Source organism: Cheilinus undulatus, linkage group 6, assembly GCF_018320785.1.
Source record: "Cheilinus undulatus linkage group 6, ASM1832078v1, whole genome shotgun sequence".
Lineage (NCBI taxonomy): Eukaryota > Metazoa > Chordata > Actinopteri > Labriformes > Labridae > Cheilinus > Cheilinus undulatus.
This window is the reverse complement of record NC_054870.1, coordinates 33979578-33999975: the sequence shown is the minus strand read 5'-3', so window position 1 is coordinate 33999975 and position 20398 is coordinate 33979578. Positions and strand designations below refer to the sequence as shown.

At 39.6% G+C, this 20398-nt stretch overlaps 1 protein-coding gene across 1 annotated transcript; it reads left to right on the top strand.

Annotated features, from left to right (window-relative positions):
* Positions 1-148: 148 nt before the first annotated feature.
* LOC121510955 (bifunctional 3'-phosphoadenosine 5'-phosphosulfate synthase 2-like) lies at positions 149-19687 on the top strand. Its single transcript, XM_041789365.1, has 12 exons — positions 149-3353; positions 6214-6328; positions 6440-6675; positions 6772-6910; positions 7055-7173; positions 10455-10568; positions 11361-11472; positions 13817-14022; positions 14302-14437; positions 16429-16697; positions 17599-17828; positions 18800-19687. The coding sequence occupies exons 1-12, from the start codon at positions 3327-3329 to the stop codon at positions 18939-18941; spliced, it is 1845 nt and encodes a 614-aa protein (XP_041645299.1). The 5' UTR covers positions 149-3326; the 3' UTR covers positions 18942-19687.
* The last annotated feature ends 711 nt before the right edge of the window (positions 19688-20398 follow it).

Below are 20398 nucleotides of genomic sequence, written 5' to 3'. Positions count from 1 at the left end.
TATTGCAAAACCAGAGTCCTTATTTTGGGAAAGCCAAAGATTGTGTGGCCACTGTTACAGAAATGTGTAGTGTTTGACGTCACAAAAACCTTACAAGCCATTTTAGCTTTCTAGTAATACGGAACTGTCTCATCTGTTGCCAGGCATTTAATGCTCCTGTCCCAATATCCACCTTTGAAGTTGTTGGTATTTTGTCCCTTCTTTTGATAGTGCATTCTATCTTTACAGGTATTCTTCTTCCTGCTATGTCTTTTATTCAAGTTTTAATGAGGATAGAAATTTCTTCAGTGACTCCTCACAATGATGATGGGGTAAGTTAGTATCAATGTTTTACAGTATGATAGTTGAGTATTTTTCCACTGGATGCTCCAATTTGCCACCAGCCTAAGACAAAGCATAATATTTACCATCTTCAATAATCTTGCCCTGTTTATGTGTAAGTAGTGGGATCTGGCAGTTTTTATCCCTCTGTATTCTAAAAAATATAACTCACTGTTGAGGACAAAATGATGATCTCCCCCTATGAAAATGTCAGTTTTACCAAGTATTTCCAAAGTGCTTGTAAACAGAGCAAGGATTTTTACAGCTTTTCTGAACATCCTAGTTTTGTTTTTGATGCTTACATTAGTATCTTTGCACACAAAATAAAACAATTTTGCAAAAACCAAAAACTACCAGGGTCAAAATGATCCCCCCCTTAAGAACTGACATTTTTGTTGAGCCAAACCACTGTTGTGCAATAATGTGCTTCAACTTTGTGATGCTCAAGGCTTTTAACTGTCACCAAGAAACCATCGTCACAAAAACAAAAGACTTTAGTTTAGGCTTGAGAAAAGGTGTTGTTGATGCTCACAAAGCAGAAGAGGGATATACTAAGTTATGAGTTGATGATGCTCACAAAGCAGAATAAGGATCTACTAAGTTATCTTAGCATTTCCAAGTGTCAAGAACTGGAGTGAAAAATATCATCAATAAATTCAAAGAGAGCCACACAGTACAGAACAAGCCTGGTAGAGGTAGGAAGAGAACAATTTCAAAGACTCTGGAAAGAAAACTAGTGAGAGATGTGTGTAAAGACCCCAGAACAACTGCCAAGACATGAGTGAATGACTTAGCCAGGCCAGGGACTGTAGTCTCAAAGAAAACAATCACTAGAGTAATGTACATGAATGGACTGAGATGTTGACCAAGAAAAACTCCCCTTCTGCAGAAGAGACACCTTCAAGCTTGACTGAAGTATGCTGTGGGGATGCTTCAGTGCATCTGGAACTGGTAATCTCATAAAAGTGAAAGGAAGAATGAAGAAAGATGGATATTTGAAGATTTTGAAAGAAAACATCAAGCATTCAGCAGCAAAACTGGGTCTGGGTTGTCACTTTGTCTTCCAACAAGACAATGGCCCAAAACATACTTGGCTCCAGGTGAAGAACTACCTCCAGAAGACCAAAGTGAATGAAATTGACTGGCTTTCACCAAGCCTTGACTTGAATCCCACTGAAAATCTGTGGGATGAGCTGAAGACCAAACTCCATGCCAGAAGACCCTCAAATATGGAGGAGCTTGAGAGATTGACCAAAGAAGAATTGGCTGGAAGTCCTCAGGAGACGTGTCAGAGACTTGTTGAAAACTACAACAACTGCAGGCTGTTATCCAGCAAAAAGGAGACACGACTTACTATTAGTATCAGGGCGCTAACAATTTAGACTGGCAGTTTTTTTTGTGTGAAATAATTGTGTTTCTGTGTGCAATGTTAGATAATGTAAGCATCCAAAATAAAACTAAGATGTAAGCTGTGTTAAAAACCCTTGCTCTGTTAAACAGCACTTGGGAAATACTTTGACACCCAAACCTGAAACCTACCACGTAGCAGAATTTACAGGCATTAAAAATGAGCAAAGAAGTAAAGATAGAGTAATTTCAGTCTTCTTCATCACCATCTAAAAACTCTTCATTGTGGTTTTAAGTCTGTGGGGTATCACATTCTAGTCAGTCAGTATTTTTATGTGATGAAAAAGTTGCAACTTGGCTATTAGTTGTAAATGAGTCAACAGAAAGCTGCTCAGGATTTTGAAAACATTTACAGCAGTGGGCTACATGGACTAAATTCCTGTATTGATTACAGTGCAGATTCCCCTGTCGTGGGATTACTAAAGGATTATCTTGTCTCAGTTGTGGACATGATAAATAAGGGCACCAGCTTGATGTGATGGGGCAGTGCAGCCTAGAAGGCTGCTGGGAGGGATTATTTTCACTGAGAGGCATCCTACATGGCTTCCCACCAGTTTAGCTGTTTTTGGTGCAACCTGGGGGTCTTTAATTTTCTCCAATGAAGCTGCACTCTGGGGGGTTTATTTCACTGGCAGGATACTCTTCATCACGTATCCACTGGAAATGCACTCTGCTGGGCCAATCACAGTCAAGAGGACACTTCTGCTTTTTTTCTGAATACAGCCAAGAAAAGTGAACATTATTTGTGCCATATTGTAGCGAATGCATTTTTTTATTGCATCTGCTGTCCTTTCATCGTTCTCAAAACCGTACATTTTAAATTTCATACGGAAACTGTTCGACCTTTCACTGGTTGTCTCTTATTTGAAGGAACAACCTGTTAACGTAGCAGCCTCTTCCGTTACACCGGGTCGTGTCTGTATTAACTTACAGACACTTTTCCTCAATATTAACTCGTTTAACACTGAAGCTATTGTCGTTCATTGACGATTCAATCTACAATATTTCCGTGAACACGTTATTTCCGACTTTGTACTGCCATTTTCCCCTTTTTCTTTAACATAGTTTAGCCAGGCTACTTTGCGCGAATTTAGCTTAAAAGTTACCGTTATTGCGCAAAGACCGGGAAGCGACCTGATGTGTTTTAACGGTTCAGTTTAGCAGGCAGTGGGATTTTGCGTGACTTTCTCTTGGAACTGAAAACACAAGCAGAACTAAAGTCCAGCTTCTGACTGAACAAAGTATGGGTGTAATTCAACGTAACTGTGATGAACATGATGTCCAACCTCCGGCCAAGAGCTGCCGGTTTCAGTGCTCAGCCCCGTCGTGTCGTTATGCTTGAGTATTGGCTGGTAAACGGCAAATTATGCAGATTTCTGGACGTCGAAGGAGGAGGGCAGGAGGCTGGGCCAGCGGAATGCTACGTGTCTTGGAATCCTTTTTAAAACCCCCTCGTCTTCTTCGAGTACCGCAGCCAAAAGTTTGGAGGTTACAACTCGAGTAACCGGCGACAGACTCCTTCATCCTCCTAGGCCTGTGCGAGAAGCGGACCAGCCCGGTGTTCAGCAGTCCGTCGGCGGTGATACACCCGTGGGAAAATGTCCGGAGTGAAAAAGCTATGCACGGTAAGTAGATATGAAGATAACACGGGGGTGGGAAACAACGATATTCAAGCTGTCATCAGATTTGTGCCTTAAATGTTTGTGTAAAGTGCAGGGAAGTATGTATACGGCGCAAGCACTCGAGAAGAAATGCTCAAACTCCTCCCAAATCAGTTTCAGAGATGTTAATACACTATAATAACAATCTCCCTCTTCACTATAGGTCCCCCTCATGTGTTTTTGTCTGTCTTGAAAAGATAAGCTCTCACCGACAAGTAGTGGAAGTTGACAGTTAAGTTGTCTTCCCTTTTAAAGTTAAATGTAGGCCAACTTTTCCACAAATCGCCAACTCCTTAGCCGTTGTACAACGTCCTCCAGGTGTGATGGTTACAGCCTGTGAGTCTGAATAGGCCGGTTGTTGTAGTAACGTAACATGTCAATTTGGCCCATTCATAACGGAGGGCGTCTTGAAAGGGGGAGAAAGGAGCCACTGTGAAACGGCAGGCTGATGCCGCACAGGAATGCTGCTAGCTTTGAGTCCATATGTGGAGTTATCTTTAGAATGAGAATAGCGAGAAATCAGGGGGAACACCATTAACTGTATGCACATACAGTTGTTTTCATGCACGGGCTTGTCATGTGTTTTCTGCCCTATAAAGCTGCTCTTGTTGCTACAACATTGTAGGTGTGCAGTGATGCAGACAGATGTTGTCAGCACCATATCAGTTAAAGCAGATCTAAGTATTTGCAACTATTCTGATGAGTTAAAATGTCTCTTTTTATTGAGCTTGAAACTTTTCTCACAGTTAATTATATTTTTATCCTTTTTTTGGAATGTTTGCTCTTTATTTGAAAAGTATGTCCTTCAAAATTGGTTAAATGGGCTCTTTTTAACAGTACTATGATATTCTGTACACTTAATGATATGGATACGACAATTTGATGATAAGAAATAAGCAATACTTGCAACTCCTTTATTATACTTGAGCCGTTTTGTTAAAGAATTTTGCAATCCCTGGTTATGTTACTTTTATCAACTTGCTGTTTCCTGAGAAACCAGATGTAATCTGAAGAGGGAGAGAGAAAAGGGATAACACAAGGTCTCTGAAAATGAACGCATACTTCATTTCTTACTTATGCAGTTTAAAATGCTCCCAATGAGACAATGAAACCATAAAGAATATTAGAATGACATTTATTGCTTACATGCTTCTTTAGCAGAATCATGACAGTGCACAGACTCCAAAAAACATCATGTTCTCATTAAAGTTAGAGGAAGGAAGAGAGGATAAGGAGCTACAGTATGTGCTGGCAGTGCAAAGTCAATGATGGATAAATAGAAGATGTCTGATGTTTTGAAGAATAGTGCTGTTCCACATTGTTGGGTCATATGGGGAGTATTATGGTCATTAATAGAGCGTGTGACTTACACTTGTTCTAGCGTTTGGTAAAGTCTCAGCTGTGGAAATGCTGCTTGTGGTACAACTGTGCTGCATTTTTATTAAAGCGATGACAGAAGAATGCATTTGCATTCACTTTTAGACCACTTTTTTTCAAGAGCAGCCACCCCTAGGATATGCATGTGGTCATTTCCTTTAGAAAAAATATGATGGCTAGTTCAAAATACTGTTACATCCAAGAGAGCACAGCTGAAAAATACAATTTCACACATGGTTTAAACATCATGAGAAAGATAACAAGGATATACACGTACTCCAAACCCCCTCTTCAGCCAGTGAACACTTGTGGTGACATCGTATAAATATTTAGGACACCTGGATAATAAGTTGGACTGGTCTAAAAATTTAGACTTCATCTACAAAAAGGGGCAGAGCCGCTTCTTTTGCCTGAGAAGACTCAGATCAATAGACATCTGCAATGAGCCGCTGCAGATGTTTTATCAGTCTGTGGTGGCAAGTGTTCTGTTTTATGCTACAGTCTGCTGGGGAGGCAGTGTAAAACACAAGGATGCAAGGCGTCTGAACAAACTGGTGAAAAAAGCTGGCTCTGTGGTCGGAATCAAGTTGAACTCATAGGAGGATGAGGTGGAGAGATACACAATGAAGAAGATGGAAGCTATTCTGGGGAACATGGGTCATCCATTTCATATCTCCCTAAATGACCAAAGAAACAACGGTGGTGGACAGCTCCTCTCTCTTCGCTGCAGGACAGAAGGATACAGAAGATCATTCATACCATCAGCAATAAGACTATATAATTCTACCATAAATAGATGAGACTCCAGACAAAAGAATTTCCCTTTGGGGATAAATAAAGTTATTGTACTGTATTGTATCACGATTGTCATAGACCTATCATATTTAAACGCCCTTGTCTTAGAAAAAACCACCACCTTTATCATGTGATCCTCCCAAATTATTGAAATACAACCTCTGTCTGATGTGTCAAGGATATTTCTGATTACAGTCATGGCTGTGTGAGAGAAATAAGAATTCAGTCAGATTTCACGGCACCGGAGGGTTGAGTATGCAATAAATGGAGACATGGGATGGGTGTGGGGAAGAAGGAAGAGTGGACGCAGAGGGCGAACGTGTGGGCACGATCACTGCCACATCATCGCTGGGCTGCAGGCAACACACTAGACACATTGTCCAGTCAGTCCTCTCCCTCCCTCCATGCCACCCTCCCCCCTTTACCCCTCCCCTCTAAGAGTCAATACAGCCCCATTTATCCGCAGCCTGGTCCACATAGTCACTTTGAACAGGACATGGAAAACCAGTTACTCATAATTACTGTCTAAAGCGCAGCGGCAAGCATGTACAATTAGATATAGCAAGGTCATGTCTGATGATTTCATCACACTATCTGTATCTTGTTTATCAATTATAACGCCTCAATCAGAGCATATTTTCTTGTGTTTTAGGATCTCAATAGGTCAACGAATGTGGTGTACCAAGCCCACCATGTCAGCCGGAGCAAGAGAGGGCAGGTTGTGGGTACAAGGGGAGGCTTCAGAGGCTGCACCATTTGGCTCACTGGTAAATCTCTATACACTTTCTTTGAAGGCAACCTATATATGGACACGTTTAAAAGCAGTTCCTTGTTCAAACAGTGTAATATTCATGTGTCTTTTCACATTTTCATACAAGGTCTGTCTGGGGCCGGTAAGACAACCATCGGTTTTGCCCTGGAAGAGTATCTTGTGTCCCATGCTATCCCCTGCTACTCACTGGACGGAGACAACATTCGCCATGGCCTGAACAAGAATCTCGGTTTTTCTGCACAAGACAGGGAGGAGAACATCCGTCGTATCGCTGAGGTGGCCAGACTGTTTGCAGATGCTGGCCTGGTTTGCGTCACGAGTTTCATCTCTCCCTTCTCCAAGGTCAGAACCTATTTACAGCTTTTGGCTGCATATCTGACATATCTTTACAATTTTAACTGTTTTTAAATGAAATATTTGAACCATTTTCTTTGGCAGGATCGCGAAGAAGCAAAAAAAATACATGCCAGTAATGGACTGCCATTTTTTGAAGTGTTTGTTCACGCTCCTCTTGAGTTGTGCGAGAGCCGAGATGTAAAAGGACTTTACAAGAAGGCTCGTGCTGGAGAGATAAAAGGTCTGTTTGGCATCATTCACTTTGGTTAACTTTTACCCAGTTTTTATATGCTGCGATCCTATCAATCATTAAAATAATGCAGAGCACTTTGTGTAACACTGTGGTTTTACTTTGACTTTTATTGTGGTTTTATTTTGTTGACAGGCTTCACTGGGATTGACTCAGATTATGAACGCCCTGAGGTTCCAGATCTTGTCCTGAAAACTGGAGAGCTCACTGTGAATGAATGCCTCCACCAAGTGTTGGAGCTACTCAGGGACCAGGTTTGTCGATCAAACACTGGCAACTTTTCTAGAAAACTAGCAGAATGACACCATTGTGCTGTAAATGCTGTATCTCTCACAGGCCTTCATCATCCATCATAAACGCCAAAATGCTAATACCTGCTAACCCAACACTAGATCCCTATTTTAACCACCAGCTCAAGTTCTAAAGCAAATTAATTACAGACTGTGCCCACTACAAAAACAAACATTTATTTTAGAAGTTTATTGGAGGAAGATCATTGTGTTCTTTGTCAGTTCTGGATTATCCAGTCAAGCTTCGAAGGCTTCACATGCAAGGGGAGGGGTTAGTTACAATCAGCCAGGGGCAAAATACACCAGGGTGACCACTGGATGGTGTTTGGCAGCATCAAAGTCAATAATACTGTTGATCACTGTGTGGGGGTAGTGGGTCAAAAGTAATGGTTGAGCTGAAGAGAATCAACAGCAAAATACTATCCACGCTGTGTGATATCCAAAAGGTTCTTAGCTCTATGATACTTGGGTTTTTAACATATCTTCTGTATAATTCTTCAGTAAAACAAATAGCAACAGAAATTGAAATGCTCTTGGAGGAATGCACAGCCGTTTACAACAAAGAAAAAGACTTAAGTTCTTGTAGTGAGTGTCATGATGATGTAATGGTGACTTGCAAAGGTATTACAGATTCAAACAAACATAAAACACAGTATACATGCAGGGTTTAACAATTCTTTCACTGCCAAGGTTAAGACTCTTCTTTACATAGGCTGCTGATGAGATAAATGTATGACCATTTCTCTAAACCTGTCACTAAGACACAGATAGCTTGTTCTGAATTGAAGACTATGATAATAATCTCAAATAAGCTGTGTCAACACCATGAGCTTGCAGAAAAGACATATAGTTTGCCCTATGATCCAGTGTATAGCAAAATAAACACCCTTGGCAAAGTAAGTCATTCATCATTCTAAGTAACATGTATAGTGTCTGTCTGGTTCACTATGACGCTGCAGATTTTTTTGAAAAGAAACGGTGAGAATAGATGACGAATCATAACTGTTTGTCATCAGCTCAAAGTCTATGTCAGTAACTAACTAGGATCTCTTATGAGACTGACTGTTTGATCCAGACAAAGTGATATTCATGATTATGGAGGGAGTTTTTTAAGCTTTGTTTAAGAACATGAGAACTCAAGCTTGTGTACAAGAACAGAAACGACAAATAGCAATATACAGTATATACCATGCATACTCTTGGTGCTTGTGTCTTCATGCAACCGTAAAAGTAGTACCAGACTAGTAATTGTGAAATTGGTTTTGGAACACAAAAGGTTGTGGAATATTAGCAGTAGAGTAATGTTAGCTTTCTTTAAGTCTGTGCTACCATCTCCATATTTTATAGCTTTCAGGTGTAGAAAGACAGGCACAAAACCCTTTGAGTGTAATAAGAATCAACAAAATCCTTGAAGTATGATTCAGCCTTCCTCCTTCAAAACATTTGCTTTATCTTTTATTTTATCTAAAAGATACCTTTGAAGCAGTTCAGCGCATATTCGATGAAGCTGTCAATGGATTTTTCAGTTTTGGTTGAATGTATGATCTGCGCATCCTTTTGGGTACAAGAACAAATTAAAAGAAAACTTAGGGAAAAAAATAGGTGTTAAGATATCCACAACTGACCCATGATTTTTGTTGGAAATACACTTAATAGTTAAGTGTAGTATTTAATGAATTCATTTGCTCTTTCTGAAAGTTAATTTAATATAAAGACAGAAAGCTTCCATCTAAAATTGTAATATCACCCAGACTCAATACTCTTAATACAAAATTGTAGACCAGGGCAGCCATGACTCAGCAGTAGAGTCTGTGGTTTCTGAGCTGGATGGTTGGGGGTTTGACACCCCCCCCCCACAGTCACATGGTGAAGTGTCCTTGGATAAGACACTGAACCCCAAATTGATCCTGCTGCTTTGCCAGTGGCTTGTGTATGGGCTGTCAAATGATTATAATTTTAAGTTGTGATTACTCTCTGAATTTCTCTAGGTAATCACAATTAATCTCCTTTTTTGTTGCATTTTGAAATCCTACTGTTTAGCATTTGAAACTGTGTCATTTTGGCCTTAAACTTAGGGTGATTTGGACAAATACCTGCTTTTATTTTAAAAAAGAAAATAAAGAACTTTGGGTAGACTTGAAGCTTATGACATGAACATATCCTAACTACAGAAAAAGAACTTGTAGATTGAAAGAAAAATATGACTTATGATGACTTTTGACTTGTCCACTGAGCTGTTTTTCCATCCATCCATCCATTTTTATACCAGTTATCTCGTTGGGGGTTGCGGGGGGGCTGGAGCCTATCCCAGCTGTCATTGGGCGAGAGAAGGGGTACAACCTGGGCTGGTCACTAGTCAATCGTAGGGCTGACATTTAGAGACAGACAACCAGGAACACGCACACCTACGGCCAATTTTAGTCACCAGTTAACCTAACGAACATGTTTTATGGTGGTGGGAGGAAGCCAGAGTACCTGGAGAGAACCCACGCATGCAAGGGAGAACATGCAAACTCCGCACAGAAAGGCCCTGACCGAGAAGTGAACCAGGGACCTCCTTGCTGTGAGGCAACAGCGCTAAACCCTGCACCGCCGTGCATCCCTGAGCTATTTTTATTTTATTTTATTTTATTTTATTTTATTTTATTTTATTTTATTTTATTTTAGTTAAGTAAAATGAGACATTAAGGTGCAGTTGTGTGCTTGTGTCCCTGTAGCTGAAGGGAGATGTTGCTTAACCAAAGTGTGCTAAAGCATGCCAATAATTTGTTTAAAAAATAATGCACTAATTATGGCCCTAGTTTAGTAAAAAACTGATGGACATTGTGTATAGCACTATTGCTATCAGTGTGTGAATGAATAAGTGTGGTCTTCTGTGTTAAAGTGCTTTGAGTAGTCAGATGCCTAGAATAGCACAATACAAGCTCAAGCCCTTTTACCAGAACAGTTTATTGATTAGTCAAAGGCAAGACAAACTAAGTATGTTAAAAGCTGATACATAATTTGGGTGATTTACAAAGCATTAACATGGAATATGTGTGATCCTCTTAAACAGGAAGATTTGCTCATTTCTTATTCAAAGCTAAGCAAATTAAATTTAATCAACCTAGCATTTATTTATTAATCAAGAAATTAATCACCTTATGAAACAGTGATAAAAATTAATGTCTAGTTGTTGTCATGCATTAGTGACCTTATCAAACTGTTGTGCGCTTATTAATATCCCCTTCACTCTTTGTATACAGGGTATTGTACCAAGCGAGATCATGGAGGAGGTGAAGGAGCTCTTTGTTCCCGAGAACAAGCTGAATCTCGCTTTGACTGATGCAAACACACTTCCCACCATCAGCATCACCAAGGTAACCCCCGCTCCGGTATATAGGCTTTATTTTATCACCCAGCTGAGGGACAAGGGGGTCAGTACTGGAGGTGGCAGAGAGCTGCTCATGATGAGCCCATAAACATTCCCCACAGCTTCTCGTGTGCTAATGGCCTTCTCTGACTTCCCTGGGTAATAATAAAGACATTAAAACCTATGGAGCGTTCAACTCAGATCCCCGGAGCTGAACAAAGATTTCTAGCACACATTTCTGACAGAATAAGCTCAAGTGAGCGCTCATATAACTGGTAAAATACGTTTTTTGCAGTTAGTGTGTCAAGTTCAAAATAAAGAATACTAATGGCCCTCTAACAGTCAGTGTCATGAAGATAACACATTGAGATGAGAGTGGCATCAACACTGAAAATACATATTTTAACCCAGTCATACAACAGCCTCTTGATTAGCCATTCCAAAGAACACATAATGGCACCTTCATCTTTACTCTATATTCATCCACTACTCAGACCATCTTTTTATGACATGAAGTCTCTAATTTATCATAAATACATAACAGAAGTTGTTTATGTCTCATTCAAACACAGAACAATGAGGTTTTTATACTGTTTGACACTGAAGGTCTTTTGGTGACGAAAGAAAGGTCAGTAGGTCAAAGCCAATAATTAGCTTTAAAAGAAGGCAGTGTTCATCAGTTCTTTCATTTATAATGAAATTGTTGAAAAATGTATTGAGTATGTGTCTGTAAATCTTGGCGTGTCAGCCTTGGCTTGGAAACATGTTTGTATAATGAGTGCTAATTCTTTTTCCACAGCTGGATCTGCAGTGGGTGCAGGTTTTGGCGGAGGGCTGGGCAAGCCCTCTGAAAGGCTTCATGAGGGAGAGAGAGTTCTTGCAGGTCTTACACTTTGGCAACCTGCTGGATGGTAAGAAAAACCATGCAGAATAGTATCAACTTATTTTATAATTTTCAAGGACACAAAACAGCATTAAGAAGCTTAGGGGTTTGCTGACCCTCAAACAGGGAACTTAAGTAACATATGAAAAGTGTATGCATAATTCTTGTTGGACTTTTTAAGGAATCAATCAATGATAAAAGTAACTGCTTTGTCCCAATTCAAACAGAAGAAAAAGGGAGTTCTCAAAATCCTGGCTCATTTAAAAAAAATGCAGAAAATGAATAACAACACAATATAAAGAAAAATGTTTTTCTTTTTCTGGCTCATTAAATGCTTGTACTTGAGAAATCCAATCCAAGTCAACCAAACCTCCAAATCACCCTCTATTCAGGGGTAATGGTAAGACACAACAAAGCATTTTACAGAGGTGCTTTTCTTTCTTTTAGACATATTTTGACCCCATGGACTTTTGCTTCCAACCATTTGTCCATTTTGATGAACTGACTTTTCAAACCATGTATCCATTGCTCCAAGCTAACTGCTCAAACTATAGCCAAATGTCAAATGAGGTAAATTGGCTTATGTAATTTTTTAGCTAGCCTTTCAAACTTTTTGTCTTTAGCTTAACATGGAAACAGTATCTCTCTATTACAGTATCTCTCTCTATTACTTTAAAATAAAAGTTATTTAATTACTTTTAGACCATTTTTCCATTGCCTCACTGTAAACTGTTTCGATGTGACAGAATAAAGCAGTTCATGCTGTTTTTTCCATCGTCTAAGATTAAAAATCTTCATCACATTTAGATAAATGTTACAAAGGTTTTTACATCACACTTTCTCTACCTGTTTAATAATTACTTTTAAACTGTTTGTTCATTACTCTAATTATATGAACCTCCTTCTTTAAGCTAATTCAACATCTTAGCTAGCGAAGTCATATTTTTTATTTGAACAGCTTACTGTTTAAGCCAGTAACTCTGAAGATGTAGGTCAAGACCCAAAAGTCGGTTGTGGGGCTGTTTTTAGTGGGTTTCAGTGTGTACCTGGACATAAATACAAAATGTGGAGAGTGTACAAAAACCCTTTGCTAACATACATCAATCCATTTTAGATGGAACTTGTATAGCACTTTTCAAGTTGTCTGACTACTCAAAGCACTTTTACACTGCAGGTCACACCTACCCATCTACACACTTTTACTCCAATCACTCCACATGCTTGACAGTTTTCAGGGTTTTGGGTTGTGATTTCTCATTAAGGAGTTGGTGTTGGGTCCTGAGTAGGGATCGACAGATGTTAGTTTTTCAGGGCTGTAACTGATTATTATTAGTATTATTACTATTAGTAGTTCATGAGATTGTTCATGAGACTGATAACAACTATTTTCAACCAAAATGCATTTATTATGATGTAAAAAATGTACTTAATGTGGCAAAAGTAAAATTGCATGATCAAAAAACTGCAGGAAAGTAAACAATTTAGCCCTGGCTCTACCCGCTTGAGAAATAGCCCAGTGCAACACAGTAGAAGCAGGAAAACAGGAAGTGATGCCATATGCTTACTGTGTCAGTGGTTCATAGGCTGAAGTGTTGACTGGCTACTACTCGTGTAATGTCTGACCATTCAGATTGTGTTGTATGCAGGATGTGTGGTGCCGCTGTGGATAGTGAAAATGATGACAGAAGATACGCTTTGCACTAAAAACCAACATAGTACAGTTAATTTTGTAGAATATCTATTAAAAAAATGCAGATACCAATAATGGGTCAAATGCCAACCATCAGCCTCAATAATTAGTCAGGTGGATGACTGGTCAACCCTTAGTCCTGAGGCTACCCCAGTCTGTAACCACAGGTTGGAGCCATAGCCCTCTCTGTCACTTTAAAATAAAGGTTCCAGAGATTGATCCATTTATTTTTCTTCATGTTTAATAAGCTGAATCATTAATTTGAAACTGTTGCACACACTCTCAGAGTCAAACGGTCTATCCATCGCTTTAAGAATAAGTTAGTACTTTTAGCTTTTACTTAAAGATGACTCTTCAAATGATTTATTAATACCTTTTTGCTGACTTTTAGAACCACGTTTCCATTACATTTAGCTAACTAATTGAGTATTAATTGAATTCTTTTAGAGTCTCACTTTTTCTAAGTCATCATTCTCTGAGGAAGCCTGGACTTCTTCTATGAACACCCTTGCAACTGCACAAGAGCACTTTGTAAATGGTTCGCTGTCCAGCTCACTCCTAACTAAACATACCTGTTGGTTGTATTAACTGGAGAGTGCTTTGAAATTGTTGTTTACTGTAAATGTGGTTTTCAAGATGATTCCTGCTTGTGTTGATATCACTGCCTGCTCTTTTGTCTCAGGCGGGGCTATCAACCTGACAGTTCCCATTGTCCTGCCTGTCAGTACTGAGAACAAGCAGAGGCTGGATGGGTGTACCGCTATTGCTTTGGAGTACCAGGGTTCACGTGTGGCTATCCTCAGGAACCCAGAGTTTTATGAACACCGGAAGGAGGAGCGCTGTGCCCGACAGTGGGGCACCACTTGTCCACAGCACCCTTACATCAAGGTAATAAAGCCTACGTTAAATATTTTAAACACACACAGTTATCACAGAGTCAACAACATGATTTCACTCCCAACAGCCTGATCCACTACTACCAACGTCATTGTTTACTTTCATTGTGTCAATATTATACTGAGGCTTTGTGATTTTGTACTAACAAAACTTTAATGAAGCTTCAGGTAAATAGAACACTATTTAACCTTCCTCTGGCGGTTATTCTAACTGGATGATAGGGCTAATGCACTCACGGGTTTGGCATGCTCTGTTCATGTCTTTATGCAGATGGTTATGGAGGGAGGTGATTGGCTGGTAGGTGGTGACCTGGAAGTTCTGGAGCGAATCAAATGGAACGATGGACTCGACCAGTACCGCCTCACTCCTCACCAGCTCAAGCAGAAGTTCAAAGACATGAAAGCAGGTAAGAATAGACAGTTGTCCTGTAAGTAAGTGGTCAGACACTTAATAACAACTCCAGCGGTAAAATTAACACGTATGTTAGAAAACGAGTAGCTTTTCTCTAGCTCTGCCCTATCTGTCTTTCAGAAAAAACTTGAGAAAAGGACCAAATGAAAAAAGCATACGGGTAAATTTAAAGCTGCATGGATAATGTTTGTGACGTGTGATTACCTAGCCTTACTCCCACTCACTCACTTTGGCATGAATGCTGCGTTGATGAATGTGTCGTTTATTTATCCACGCCACAAACATACAGAACACAGACTGTTTTTTCCTTCTAGCATTCTTGCTGCCCTTTGTTCTGATCATGGATTTTGCTGCTGTGAAAGCATGTTTTTATGAACTGAATGGTTTATACTCTGTTACGTATTGTGAGTAAAATCTCATGAAAAGATCTGGAAATTTTCCAACTTGCTGTCTATTTTTGCTCCTTAAACCAAGGTTAAATGTTTTCTATGTTGGAAACAGTTTAATTTTTTCATGTGTTAGCCTGAAACGAGCAGCATTTTCTACACATGACTGTCTGTTAGTAAGTATTAAGGGCATGGTACTGTAGCATATAACTTCCATCAATGTTTTATTTGCTTCTAGACGGAACGGAGCACACATAGAAGCAACATTAAAGCTCCCACACTGTAAAACTGAAAAAGTTGAAAATACTCAAAATTTGTGTTGAAGCTGATTACATCAAAATTTTCAAGAAGTGGAAATACATTTGTTCAGTAGTCACTATTTTTACATTTATGCTGGGTTTACACACATTTTTTAAGTTGAACTGCACTGTGGAAACTTCACTACACTTAAAAATTCTGTTTAAATCCAACACAAAATGACATGTTTAAAGACCCTGTAAAGTGAAATCCAAAATGTGTGTCTTAACACACCAGATATGTTGGAATATGGTTGCTGTTTTGGATTTTAGATCATTAGAAGTTTTTTCACCTCTATCCTGGCTGGGTTTAATTTGGGTGGGGCAAATATGTGGGCTGTTGATGTCACCAGCCCACATATTGCGGGTTCAGGTTTATAAAACAGCTATGTGCATACCGCCACCTGCTGTTGCAGACTGAGTACATACGCAAATGGGCCCGGGCATGGATCGATGTTACTAGTGTGAAAGCATGCCAGCAGGGAGAAGGGGGATGGGGAGGAATTGCGCTGCGCCACGGTTCAAAACAACTGGGCCTAATGTGAAAGCACCCCAGTGTTGCCAGATATACGATAACTATCGTATTTGTACGATAATTGTGTCCTCTGTACGATGTACAATCAATAGTTTATAAAAACTCTTAAAATACGATAATTTTGCCATTTCCAATGCATCCACAACCGAACACTGTGAGATTTGAGAGCAACTAATCACGTCAGCTTGACTGAGATGGGATCACATCAGCACCATGCAGCACCTGACTGACACACCTTCTGCTCTCGTGTCAGGCTCTACCTGCCAATCAAAACATCACCTCTCACCCTGCTTGTGCATGCGCCTTGCGGCTCGTGCACGTCACACATAAATTAAATAAACGGAAGTAATGTTTTGCATTACGGACTGCACTCCATTATGTTGTGTGAGGCACACAGTTGCCGTCTTGTATACTCCTTGCTGCATCATTGCATTGTGCAGGACAGTGTTTTACTGTGGTATTCAGGTCATTGCTCACGTTTCTGTACATGTACGATAGTTATTTCTAAGATACGATAATTTCAAAGCTGCAGTACGATATTGTTGTTTTTTTCATCTGGCAACACTTAGGAACCCTTACTATCAACTCAGAAATTCAGTCTTCTCATATCCTGTTTAGCCACACAAACCCAACTCATTGTAGGTTTTTGGTCTTTGAATGGGATTTTTTGATAATGATACTGCTGTGATTATGTTTTACCATAGCTACTATTACAGGTACTACAGCTATGTAATCTTTTTCATGTGCTTCTTCGTGTTGTCCTCCCCAGATGCAATTTTCGCTTTCCAGTTGCGTAACCCAGTCCACAATGGTCACGCCCTGCTGATGCAGGACACAAAGCGACGTCTGCTGGAGCGTGGCTACAAGAATCCAGTCCTCCTGCTGCATCCACTCGGAGGCTGGACCAAAGATGATGATGTGCCACTGGACTGGAGGATGAAGCAGCATGCTGCAGTCTTGGAGGACGGGGTCCTGGACCCAGCCAGGACCATTGTGGCCATCTTCCCCTCTCCAATGATGTACGCTGGGCCCACAGAGGTGAGTAGTATTAATTGTTTGTGATCAGTCAGACCAGTTGTCCAAACATGTGGTTGAGTATTAACCTTCATGACCAGAGCCAACCCTCCAAACAGTCAGCCTATAGAGCAAGGGAAGCATCTTTTATCTTTTCCATCTTTTATCCACACCACTTGTCTCCTTCTGCATCATGAGGGGCTGGAGCCAATCCCAACTGCTGCTAAGCAAAGGCAGGGTAAACCCTGGACAGGTCAGCAGTCGATCACAAGGCAACTATATAGAAAGGCACACTTATACCCGTGGACAATTAAGAGTCATAACAAGAATGTCATTGGACTGTGGGAGGAAGCTGGAGTACCTGAAGAGAAGCCACTCATGCAAACATAGAGCGGCCCTGTTCAACCAGTATTCGTCCCAGGACCCTTCTTGCAGTGAGGCAGTAGTGCTAACCACTGTTCCACCATACAGCCCCAAAATGAACTCTGACAGATGTTGTTTTATTTATTTATTTATTTATTTTTCTTACTTAAACGATCAGTTGTTTACTTTTGATGTACTTCTACGTCTATCCCCCATCCATCTCAGCTTTCATGGGCAGGTTGCCAGTCAGTCACAGAGCTGTACTTCTACTTATGTTTAAGTAACATTCTGTCCACCATGTTCACCTATGACCACAAGAGAGTCGGTGAAAACAGAGTGAATACATACACACCCTCATGTGTTTATGGTGCTTACTTCTCAGCTTTGTAATCATTTGGAGGGATAATTTGCTAGACCTGTGAAAGGGCACAAGGGTATAGTGTACTGTATACAGATATGTTGTGTTCAACCAGTGGTAAATGGCAGGTTCAAGCCGAAAAACTACCAGGGCCAAATTTTCTTCCTATTCCAGCACCACTCATGTCTGCAACTATGTCCTCAGGTTCAGTGGCACTGCAGAGCTAGAATGATCGCAGGAGCAAACTTTTACATAGTTGGTCGGGACCCTGCTGGCATGCCTCATCCAGAGACTAAGAAGGACCTCTATGAACCCACCCATGGGGGCAAGGTCCTCACCATGGCACCTGGTCTCACCTCTGTGGAGATCATTCCCTTCAGAGTGGCTGCTTACAACAAGACTAAGAGGGCGATGGACTTCTATGACAAAGACCGGTGAGGGAGAAGAAGTTGTCTCTGGAGTTATTTATTTATTTTATCATAAACTTGGAATAAGATGTGATTTGTTTAAATCATTATGTGTCAGATGGGGACACATTTAGTTGAAAAAAATGCATTCTTAGGAAATATTTTGTTAAAAAGGAGCATTATTTTCCCAGAGACTAAAGAGACATTTTCACACTGATTTTTTTTCCAACCAAAAGTCTATGAGGCAAAAATTCTTTACTGTCATCAGGAAAAAAAGTGTTGCAGCATATCTATACATTTAAGTTACTGTAAGGAACTTTCCCTTTGGGTCACATTTAGTAAACTTTGTGGACAAATCTGAACACATTTATGTGTTTATATATCATTTATATGAAAAATCTGCTTCTGTTTTGTCCTAACAGCCATTCATTTCACTCACTGTAGACTTTTCTCCATAAAATGTAAACAAAGGTCATTTCAGCCATGTGCTTTCAATCACTTTGTCTGACACTGACCTGTTGACAGCAGTTATAGGAATTGGAAATATCTGAATAAACTGAGTCAGGTTTGTTTGCTTAAATGTTTCATAAAGAGCCTTTGGTTATTATTTCAGCCTGTTTCATAACCTCATCACTAGCGCTTCAAATGAGGGTGATTTATTTTTATTAAACATTTCCATCACAACAAATACTTAAAATATTGAAAGCTGGCAATATTCATTGAATTTAGTATTTGATTTGTTAAGTAATTATTGCAGCTGTTTGCATTTGCACATTTTTCAGAGTGATGAAATTATGACACAGAATTGCATTACGTCCTTTAGGCCAAAAAAAAAAAAAAATTATTGAGAAGATGACCCATCTTTGACCCCATATGTTGTCCTGTCAGCAAGATCTAGACAGCTCCCAAAATTTAAACGCTGAAAGTTATGAAGCCTGGACTTGTGGATTGACCTTTTTCACCTCTCATAAACCCTCCTGCTGTCTCATCCCTCTTAGACACGCTGACTTTGAGTTCATCTCTGGAACCAAGATGAGGAACATGGCTCGAAGTGGAGAGAACCCTCCGGATGGTTTCATGGCCCCAAAGGCCTGGAAGGTGCTGGTGGAGTACTACACCTCACTTCAGAAGGACAAATAGGAAAACATGGTGATGAGCTGGAGGGAGAGCAGCATACTATAAAGGATACAATAGATTCTTAAGAGGGTACTGTAGACAGATTTTTGTTCAATCGCATATAAGAATACACATTTAAAATGATGTATCTACTAGAAATAATGAGTTACTCTGGGTACACACCAATATGAATTGCAGTGGTTAAGAAATTGAACTATTAAATTCCTATAAAGCAATGTGATTTATTAATCCATTGTATGTTTATATGCATATTAATTTAAGCTATGTATTTTAATAAATTTAAAGTAACTTTAGATTCCTTTTTTATTCTTTGGATTTTTTAGGAGCACATTCCAAGACAGGAATAAATGTCTAATATTTACATGTAATTATCTGAAGGATGCCTTACATGAAAACATGTAAATATCACTTTTATAGCATTTTATGGAAATTGTTTCTGTCATGTTGTTTGAATGGGCTAAATGAAAGTCATCTTCATGTTTATCACTACCTACAGAGCCTCTTTAAAGTACATGTATGGATGTTGATTAATTCATCATGTTTATGTTTCATATTATTGTGAAAAAACAACATAATTATGAATGTGTAATAATGTTAAAGTGCCTTACTCCGAAAATGTCCACATTGTGAAATTGAAACTACATTTGTTGCTAGTATTGGCCTGTAATGCCTCTGAGAAGTGTGATTGTATAAAGAGGGCATGTGCATCCATAAAATAAAGGTCTGGAGGACAAAGGTTGCCCAATTCAGTACTGAAGAAGATGACTGGTTATTGTAAAGCAATGCAGACCCCATAATACAGAGGTAGTTTAACCAATAAGACATGATTATATTACAGCCATTTGCGTAACTTATTTAAATGTTTTCTTTTCAATGATGCAGAGTGCAGCTGGTTATGCAACATACCTGGCATAAACTTTTGTGTGTTCAAGGTGCAGGCTTATCGATTAAAGGGTGAAATTGACAGAGCACTGAGGCTGCAAAATAAAAAGTGCAACGTCGCCATCTGCTGGTTAGACAAAAAACATGAAAGAACTCAACATGCATAGAAGATTCTCCAGTCTGTACATATTTACCAAAAAGTCTGTTTGATTTTATTAAAATACAAGCAGGAGCTTGAACTAGCGGCAATAATAACCAGCTGTGTAGATGTTTTTTTAATACTTAGATTAAGAAGATTATGAGATGCCTTCAAATTACTCTTAAGAACTGGTTAATTGAACTTGATGGACTGATTAATTTTGCCAGTCATTAAGCTGTAAGAGCTTACTTTACTTGAGATGAGTGTTCATCTATGAGGGAAACCAATCTCCCCTGTAAGAAGCAGATTCCTAATTAGCTTTACGTTGGATCAGATCATTTAATCTGCGATGTTCCAGGTAACCCAATTTAAATGTGCTGAACTGGACCCTTAGTGCTTAAATAAAATCTCCCAACTAACGTGCATCTAGCATGTAGTG

Excerpts from the sequence above, each read along its gene's own strand:
- LOC121510955 (XM_041789365.1), top strand. The coding sequence starts at position 3,327 with ATGTCCGGAGTGAAAAAGCTATGCACG. Across the intron at positions 3,354-6,213 it reads GAGTGAAAAAGCTATGCACG|GATCTCAATAGGTCAACGAA; the intron begins GTAAGTAGATAT and ends CTTGTGTTTTAG. Across the intron at positions 6,676-6,771 it reads TCATCTCTCCCTTCTCCAAG|GATCGCGAAGAAGCAAAAAA; the intron begins GTCAGAACCTAT and ends TTTCTTTGGCAG.